The 10229-nt window shown below is 35.3% G+C and overlaps 1 protein-coding gene across 3 annotated transcripts in view; it reads right to left on the reverse strand.

Moving 5' to 3' along the window:
• Tbc1d22 (TBC1 domain family member 22) overlaps positions 1 to 5580 on the reverse strand; it is a 28119-nt gene extending 22539 nt beyond the window's left edge. For 2 of the 3 annotated variants that reach the window (XM_014425027.2, XM_014425011.2), the window contains exons 1-3: positions 5424 to 5580; positions 3467 to 3547; positions 1033 to 1163 (exon numbers count right to left, since the gene is read on the reverse strand). In XM_014425027.2, coding sequence (XP_014280513.1) covers positions 1033 to 1163; positions 3467 to 3546 — 211 coding nt within the window. In that variant the 5' untranslated portion in view covers position 3547; positions 5424 to 5580. The remainder of the gene's footprint in view (positions 1 to 1032; positions 1164 to 3466; positions 3548 to 5423) is intronic. The other variant, XM_014425019.3, reaches the window with a different exon arrangement.
• Between the last annotated feature and the right edge of the window lie 4649 nt (positions 5581 to 10229).

The following is a 10229-nucleotide window of genomic DNA, read 5'->3' on the forward strand; positions in this document are numbered from 1 at the left end:
TTATATACTGTTAAAATAAAATTTTTTTTCTTAGGTGATGGTCGATTATAGTTTTTTCATTTCTAACCCAGTATCAAAAGAATACTTTAGAGGTATCTATGAGACCCAGGAGTTTTCCTACAGATGTGGTTTGTTTGCTGAAGGTCATAATACTTTTGTTAACTTCGGTTGCCTGAGTTAAAAGGATATAAGGTAATGGGGATTTCCAACCTAAGCAGCTTAAATGGGGAGGCCCAGATTAAGTACATCATGGTTTAAGAGACTTAGTGCCAGCATCGGAGTATTATTCCTAGAACTATATTACCTTGATAAAAATAGGTAGTTCTGGCTAAATATGGTCTTACATAATGAATGGAAATGATTTTTTCTGCTTATTTCATTGGAAATCAGTACTCAGTATTGTTGTAAAATATCTTTCATGTAGTTTTTGTGATTAAACATGGATGGACTGAAAAATATAAGAAGTTTATTTAACTGATTTGAAAATATGTCACACCAAACTAGCTCAGAACAACTTCCAAGCACACTTGTAGAGATAGATTACTAGGGAAATACTTCCCCTCTGCAATTCTCTTTCATAACCTTTTGGAGCTGGAAGACTGCTTCCTGATTAATCTCAAAACAAAACCCTATTGCTCATCTTTCCAAATTACATGGTTGAGAAATGGTTTGATAGTAGGAGATGATTTCATTTCTCTGAGTGACTAATTTTTGTTATACAGAATAAACACAATTGTAACACTGACAATGTCGTAACCTTCCTGTACATTCATTATCTTAATTTCAATAGTCTTTGTGGATAGTAAATCAAAATGACATTAAGTTTAAGGTATGTAACTCCAGTGTACCATTGAGGTCAATGCAACTGGTCATTTATCCAAAAACATGAAAAACTTCGACTAACTGACAGCTGTATGTCAAGACAACTTGTCATAAAGAGCTAAATGTAGTATTAATCCTGAAACTATTCAATATTTAACTAAAGGATTTATAAAGTTCCACAATTAACAAATAATAAATATAACCACTTACTTGAAATATTACAAAATTCATCATCACCTAAATCCCAAGCATCACTGATACTCTGCTGAAAATCTTGAAAGGATGATGATGAAGAGGGACTAAAAGAGTTTATAGTTTTAACATCCTTTCTAGGACTTGGCCTATTAAAACAAAATACAATTTAAGAAGCAATTGAGGATTTAAAAATATTTACCACTTAAAAACTATTTAGGTATTAATACTACTAAACTTGCAACATATTTGTAATCTTGTAAAGTTATATTAAGCATAATGTATTTATCTCCTCATAAATAATAAAACTATATTATCCCAAATTTAGGGAAAAAGAGATAAACTTGGTGATTACAGTGATTTCTCTTTCACACAGGATTTCTCGTCACAAAAGATAGAATGATATTAAAGAATTCAATGCCATATAAAACTAATGAGGTGTAGATTAATAAGTGAAGAAGATAATAAGGGGATGCTCCGAGCTCCCTGATGAAGACCCGAACTCAGATCGAAGCATCAGCACGAATAAATAATTTTTGTTTAGTTGTTTTTTTGCAGACCGCACCCCCTAACCATCTTCTCCACTTAAATAAAATTAATCATTATTAGGATATAACCGTATTCGAGTATGTAGGAAAATATTAGAAAGGTCAGAAGCTTAAGGAAAGCATGGGTAGTCCCTGGGTAAGGCCCTTGGCTACTAACTCTAAGGACCTGAGGTCAAATCTGGCTGGGCAGAAAATTATTTCCTGTTACACTGTAGCCGTGAGTCAACTCCAGTGGGTTCTGGAGTCCTCCTGGGGTCCACTCAGTCTCTTAAATTGGGTACCATTAATTGGGTGAAAATCTGGCGGTCAAGCGTGATTTTGACCAAATCACCTTGCACAACCGTTGGTCTACTAACACTACTTCCTTACGAAGTACTGAACCCATGACCCTTCATGGATTGTAGCGGTACAGATTTTAATTTTTTTTTTCAGAAGCACAAGAAAATTTCGAGAGAATTCAGGACTTACAAGAACCATAGTTCATTGTAATTTAGATTAAATTGTTAATCCTGGGACCTGTACAATAATTTTCCCAGGAAAGAGAGATTTGGGATTCTAAGTTATACCTGTTATTTTTAACTATCTGTAAGGCTCTATAAATAGGGATACAAAGGCTTTCATTACTAGTGGAGGCCAGGATAAAATTTTCGGGAATACTAAAGGATTCCAACGATTCATTAAGGCAAGAGAAATTTTTTTATCAATACAGTACAACCATCCAAAGTATGAGTAGAGAATTTTGGTCTGTTGAAAGAAAATGATAAAACATAGAGACGGCTGTTCCAACAGGTTCTTCGAAAGAAAACTACTGAAATAAAGGCTTCTTCTCTTTCTTCCAACCTCAGAAATTTTCTTTTAATAAGAGTGGTACTTCTATTCATGTGTTTTTGTCCCTGGCCAGGTTCCTACTTTCGTCTAATGTTTTCTCTCTGTGCTTCCCTATTTGTTTCATGTGGCTGATATAGGATGTTCTACTCGTTCTCTTGGTCTTCTTCCTAACGATTTCACTTTCATGGTTTTTATTATGTCTCTATGATGTCATGTCCATACCACCTTAATTGCCTTTTTACCAGGGCTTTCACCAACAGGCATATATTCAGCTCCTACCATACCCTGTCACTCCAGACACAATCACTATGTGCCTTCACCACAATTCTGCAACGAAACATCATTTCAGTAGCACTTAGCTTAACTTGAGTATTTTTGAAAATTATTGGTTATTATTTGTTTACAGTATTTTACTTTTTATAGTCGCCTAAGTAGTACTATTATTCAACCAATTGGTTGCTATGATATAGGAAATTTCTCATAAATTATGAAAATGAAGATAAAAGTTGAGAAATGCGTAGTTATAGTAGATAAATTAGTATATTTATGGGAAAAAAATGATTTCCTTGGAAAACTGTTAACAAAATTTTATCTTGACAATGAATTAAGATAATGGGAGGTTGGTGGCTTTTCATTTTTAGCAAAATATTCCTCCCTCAATTGCTGTCATTCATTCCTGGACACCCTGTATCTACTAACCCATGTGTAGTTAATTGTATATTAACTCTAATTAATTTTGCAATTGGAATAAATTCAATAGAAATAAGTTGATCTTATTTGAAGATTTAAACAAAGTTATTAGTTATGCTAATTTTAAAATAAAGTTTGAAAACATTAAGATCATCGAGTAAACATAACTTAATTATGCCAAACAATTATGAAAAAACATTTTCTCCTATAATGTGGTAAAAGTCAGTATAAAAAGCAATAATTTCCTTGAAACTAAAGCAAGTTGATGATTTTCAGAATTTCAATCATCAAGAATGAATGTTAGTAAGTTTCCAATGAAATAATCAATTTGATCACCAGATGTATCAAAGAATCTCAGTAATTATTTTAAAAAATAATAATTTTACCGGCCAGGAACTGCTCTGTTGTTTTTTTTCCAAAATGATGTTCCCTTTCCATCCTCGGGGTTGACATCGATTTCTTCCATCCTAAAATGACCAATTTCATTTTGAAAACATGTCTATATTCAATCTAAAATAATATTTTATAGAAATTAATAACACTAAACTTAAAATTCATAAGGTGAAGAATACTCAAAATCTGTTGTAGTGAGCACATTACCCAACTATTACTTACCACCCTAGAAAGGGGAAATTTCAAACAATAAATTTTGATTTTTGGGCTACTATCAGAAACTTGAATGTTACAGTGTCTCGAGATGCGAATACTTTGTTATTATGTTTGTTAATAATTTGTTATTCTTGGTATTTGCACCATGTTAGTTTTAGCCCAGAATACAAGAGTTTAAGAAAATATAACAAAGCTGTGTAAATATGATGGCAATTGAGAGAGATTGGCCAGGCTCGGCTGTCTCTGATTTTCCAGTCTCTATTTTTTTCATTTGTCATTTCATTTATTAATTATCAAATTCATTCATACTTCATATTTATACATTTTTTAATACTGTTTACAATGTAAAATGATTACTTATTTCAAATAATTGAAATTAAAGGTACTTTAGAAGATTTTTTGAAAATTCGGCACTTAAGCCCTGTTAAAACTATTTCAATAAGAATAAAATCGAGCTCATATAATAAATCATCTATTCTTACAATGAATAAATTGAAGCCCTGCAAAGTGGGGCGAAAGGTCGGACATTAAAATAGTTATAAACTATTTGTTATTTTTTTTACCGCAACCATCTTGACCATCTTCTTATATTTAAATTTTTATGGTCAACAATATATACACATATATTCTTACAATGATTTATAAAGTTTAAACAAAATCATTAGACTGTTGTTTTTGAGAAAATTATAAAAAAGTGAAAAATTGATTCTACGAAGTAGCACTTTCAGCCAGTCAATTTTTTTGAAAAAGTTGCTGTAACATCCCAGGCTTATATCTGCCTTAAATATATATTTTCAATTTTTAACTTTTTGTTTTTGTGCGAGACTGTTCACACAAACACACACAGACTTAGGGGATTTCAAAACAAGTATTTCCAACAACTCGAATTTCAAGTTTAGTAAAATTTTTTCCTAAAAATTTCCTAACTTGTTTCCTAACTATATATTCCATATATACATAAGTGAAAGCAAAAATAAATATATAATTCATCAATTTAACCCCAAAAGTACATAAATACAACTAATAAAAATATAGTCAAGTTAATTGACAAAGTCCATCAATCTTGACAAAAATCAGTGTATTTAAACAATTTGATATACAGATACTAGCAGAAACCAATATCTAAGGGGTAGGTCAAATACTTAAACTAATGCAAACCATTAGCGAATACGAAAACTTATACATAAATTGTTATTTTATCGTATATCTAATATCTTATCCAATTATATGTTAAGGTATCTAAATATTTGAGTGTAGCAAAATCTCATAATATATATAAGAGGAATTAAGCAAACCATTACTTTTATAAAACAAAAAAAAAATTCTCATCCAGAGGTGCTATATCCATTAATTAATTTTTGAGGATAATTGTTTAAAGTCAGATACAATTAGACAGTTCAAATATACATTAATCATAAAAATAATTTATCCTTGCAACCATGCTATGTCTAACAATATTATACCACAATCGCTGAGATCAATCTGACTTAAAACAAACAGAAATTGTTAATTTAAATAAGAAAGATGTAGATGAGAATAACATTAAATTAAATTACTTATTTAATCTACGGAATGAAGTGGAATTATATAAAAAATATATACATATTACTTATCTAATAAATATTATCATTTGATCAATAAATATGAAACAAGAAAATATTTTTTAAATTTTCGTTTTAACAAATCTTTTCTCTAAAAACATATCACAGTAACATTTTTGATGGAATCAATTACCTAACTATATTTAATTTCAAACAAATACATTTTGGCTTTTTCGAATTTCAGTAAATCTGAGCATTACCAGTATTAAAGAGAACTCTACTTATTCCGAACATAAAAAAAAATGTCAACAAATAACCTTCTAGACTACTAAGGGTTATAAAACATGGTCAAAGAGGTGGTATATCTTAATGTATGTTTGTTGCCATTAAAACTTCATGAATATAAGAAAAAAACATTTTTAACTGTTGAAAGCTATTGACTGTCAAAAATATTCATAATAACTCTATATAAATAAATAAAATAATCAACAAAAATCAGGACTAGTTATTTTCTAATCACCCTCATCCCACAGAGGCAGTATGTGTTTTTTTTGCTTTACTATCACTCCGTACAAACTAATTTAAAAATAAGATTTATTTTTTTAGCATTAGAAACTGCATGACCAATTAGAAGGTGAAAGTGTACATTTAATCTTTTGTTAATTTTGGGATAGTTTTTTGACTCCAGTATTTATGTGCAGTGTTCAATCTTGTTTTTGACGTGACAACGTCTTATAAATCATTTTGCGGGATGCCATGTTAGAAAAAGTGTCCCGTAACGGAAATTGACTTCGCTAAACATATGGATATTATATCATATGTATAAAAATTAATTAATGTATAACCAAGCAAAAATAAATATCTGAATTCAATATGTGAACTGGTTTATTATTTCAAATATATAACATTGGATTGATTTTAATTTATATTTATGTAATATTAGCATAGAGTATACGTTGTCACGGAAATATGTCGCCTCGGCGCGAAGCGCCGAGGCCTACACGGGCACGGTTTTTTTTAGGAGAGCGAATGGGTAGGGGCAACAGGAGGACTAGAGAGGGAGATAGGTGTGGGTGTCTCCCCCACTCTTCGCGGATGAATCAGGCCAGAGTGCTCTACTCACTGTCTGAGGATTTCCAGTCCTCTCTATCACTACTATTACCTCCGCGTGGTGCCCCCTGGGGAGTCCGATGGGACTCACGAACGACAGAGGTGGGTGTTCGTCATGCCTGTCAATATGACAGTCATGGCGGACCCTTTAAACACCCAAGTGCCTAGGGAGCTCGAATATGGAAGAGGGTGTATATAAAATATACTGTCTTATCGACCCACTTGGGGCACCTGGCGCACCTCATTATATTTAATGCCCGCTGCAGGGAAAGGGGGTAGTACCTGCAGTGCCTTTAAGAACCCCCATACTCGTGGGAAGAAAATGAACGAAGACAATCTTTATTACATTTATCCCTTTCCAGATGAGGAGGACTCGTCCTCCTCAGATATTTTGGACGTGGCAGGGCCAGTAGTGCAACTGCCAGGGGATGTTCTTAGCTCACTTGCCACGATTGTGGAAGAGATGAGCGATGAGGAACATCAGCAGAGGGAAGGAGGAAGTGGAAACACTGTCCTCAGGCCCCAGTCTAGAAGGAGAAATGGCAGAGGATCGGGTGCAATGAGAAGAATGCAGCGTGCGATCAATAGAGCCACAGCGGAACTACAGGAGACAGAGAGTGTTCTGGGCCCAGCAACAATGGTTGACAGGGAACAGAGCTCTACAGGACCTGGTTCTGCTGCGGAGAGCGAGGCAAGGAGCGTTGATTGGACACGGGATACCGGGAGACCTTCAGGCCCATCAGCTTCGGCTGATAGACCGCCAATAGACATTAAATTGGTAAGACTGTGTCTTAACCACTGAGCTACGGGCGACCCACATGCAATATCCTACAGCAGTATGTTAAGGGTAAGGATATTGATATATTTTAATTCACGAACCTTACTTATATAAACGCTCAGTGGGCTGGGCATGCGGGAGTACAGCATTATTACTGAGCCAATGCAGTCATAGATATAACCCAGCCACACGTCGAGTAGATCTGCGCCTACGGCAAAGAGGCCTCTCAAGAGGTCGTCCAACCAGACCATCATACTCTAACGCTGCGGGATGCAGCAGGGTTACCATCATTCCGGACGGCTATCCTTCCGTCCAGCTCACTCGTGAGCAGAACGAAGAGGTGCAGGCACGTCTGACCAGGATCATGGACGAGCAGGCACAGGCGGATGCTCACCTCGAGTTCAGTAATTTTTTAACTATTTCAGGGGGTGCATACCTCGAGTTCAGTAATTTTTTAAACCATCTCGGGGGGGGGGGGGTGCACACCTCGAGTTCATTAATTTTTTATACCATCTCGGGGGATAGTTGGCATGTCTCTGACGAGGAGTCATGCTCAGACCATCGCTACATCAGATATGACTTGTCAACAAGTGACGTGCCCGAGTCGGTGTACATGAACCCAAAGTTGACGAATTGGGATCCCTACTGTACTCAACTGGAGGAAGAGGTCAAGAGTTGTCCAGGAACCATCAGGAACACTTGGCAGCTTGAATGTTTTAACACGTTCTTAATGGACGCGATTATAAGACCCTACACTGATAATAACTGTGTATGTAGGACCCAATCCAACAGGAATACGATCTGGTGGATTGAGGAATTGGCTAGGCTGAGAGGAGTCACGAGGAGACTCTTCAATACAGCCAAAAGAACTGGCTGTTGAGACACTTATAAAAGTGCACTAACTAATAAGATTGTGAGGAAGGCCAAAAGAGGGAGGAGATTTTGCAATGACCTTAATGATACTCCCTCCACGTTCAAAATTAATAGGATTCTATCCAGGGGCTCTGAAAGGGTAATACTGGGTGCTGTTGGGGCGGAAGGGGGGTTCACCAGTTCTGAAGTGGAAACCCTGGAGGCTCTGGCACGCTCACACTTCCCTGGCTGTGTACTGATAAAAGAAAATGACACAACTCCCACTATAAAGTGCTAAACTTGTAGTTGAGACAAGAGGGTAGAGGTAAATAGGATTGTCAACTCTGGCAAGGTTGAGTGGGCGATTAGATCTTTCTCACCTTTTAAATCCTACATAGGATGGAATATTTTTTGCCTTATTACAAAAATGCTTACCGGTATTGAAACCATACCTCTTAGCATTGCTTTGGGGTAGTTTAGCGCTGAGTCACATTCCATGTAGTTGGAGATTGTCAAAGGTGTGCTATATACCTAAACCAGGGAAAGCGTCTTATGACAACCCAAAGGTTTGTAGACCTATCTGTCTGAAATCCTTCTTAATGAAGATACTTGAGAAAGTTTTAGACAGACATATTAGGGAAACTACGCTGGTAGAGAGACCACTACAAAGCGTTCAATTTGCCTATCAATCCGTAAAATCCTGTGAGGATGCTTTACACCACTTGGTATCCAGGATTGAAAAGAGTTTGGCCTATAAGGAGATTATTGCTGGTGTATTTATTGACATTGAAGGTGCCTTTGATCGTACTCCTTATAGAATCATAGCAAGAGCCATGGAAATGAAAGGGGTGGGCCAGCTTTCTTCCAAATGGTTCAATGCGATGTTGGAAGGAAGATTATTCAAGTCAGAGCTAGGATACACTAAGATGTGGATGAACCCCGCTGGTGGGTGTCCGCAGGGTGGAGTGCTATCTCCTCTCCTGTGGTGTATGGTGGTTGACACCTTACTGATCAAATCCAATGTACAGGTTTTTACACGCACGGATATGCTGATGATATTGCTGCGCTGATAGGAGGCTAATTCCCAGAAATCATCTCAGGATTGCTTCAAACATCGGTAGACCTTATGAATGGATAATACTAGGAATGTGATTTGAGCATCAATCCTCAAAAGGTCAGTCTTTGAGTCTTCACTAGCATACGGAATATTGCAATCAGGTCGCCGTATCTTGAAGGTGAACGATTGGAATTCTGCAGTGAAATCAACATCTTGCCAGTGACAGGTTGCCGCGGTGAAATTCATAATTTAAAAAAAGGACGAGGTAGTTGATGGGAATGTAGGAGCAGGACTGAGTTCTGTAATTATTTCAATAATAAAATAATTTTCATGAAACTGAAATAGGTTGATGATTTTCAGAATAATCATCAAGATTGTACGTCAATATGTTTTCAATGAAATGATATATTTTGTAACCAGAAGCATCAAGAAATCTCATTTTATCATTTTAAAAAAGAAAACTTACCGTTATGGTTAAATTAGGACTGAGTGCTGTTATTATTTCAATTTGTGCGAATTCATTTTGTAACCAGAAGTACTTATTCATTTGTTATTTTAAAAAAAACTTACCGTTCCGTAACTGCAGGACTATCCTTCCCAGATGATGTTCCCTTTCCATTCTTGGGGTGGTTATAATAATTTTCCACTCTGAAATTGCCAATTTCGATTAGGAAATAACATGTCTATATTTAGTCTAAAATAAAAGTTTCCATAAGTGAATTAAAATGAAACTAAAAATTGATAAAGCGAAGTATGCAAATAATAAATAGATTCTCTCTCAATCCTACACTAAAAAATACATAAATAAAAATTAAAACAATACTCTTAAGTTATTGTACTAATTAATAAACTCTACTTCACACCAAATGTGGACTAAGTGCAGTGCCTGAGTTGAAGAAGATTTCAAGGTCTCTTCTTACTTCAAAATATCTACAAAGAAATTTCCATATGGTGTCCAAAAGGATGGACATTTTTCATGTTCGATTTGGCGTAAAGTTCGATCGTCAGTGGTCTTCCATCGGTCCTGCTTTTGTACTACTTGTAGTTATTTCCGATGTTTCAGTCTGTTTTAGATGATTGCATGAAATTGTTTTTCCTTCAGTTGTTAATTAAAATCTTTCATATCTCATATATTATTCTTCGTATAACTTACGAGTTGTCGGAACTGTAACGGAAAAAACAAAAAAAAACAAGGTTCAGGG

This window comes from Halyomorpha halys, unplaced genomic scaffold, assembly GCF_000696795.3.
Source record: "Halyomorpha halys isolate HHAL.00 unplaced genomic scaffold, Hhal_1.1 Scaffold27.1, whole genome shotgun sequence".
Classification (NCBI taxonomy): domain Eukaryota; kingdom Metazoa; phylum Arthropoda; class Insecta; order Hemiptera; family Pentatomidae; genus Halyomorpha; species Halyomorpha halys.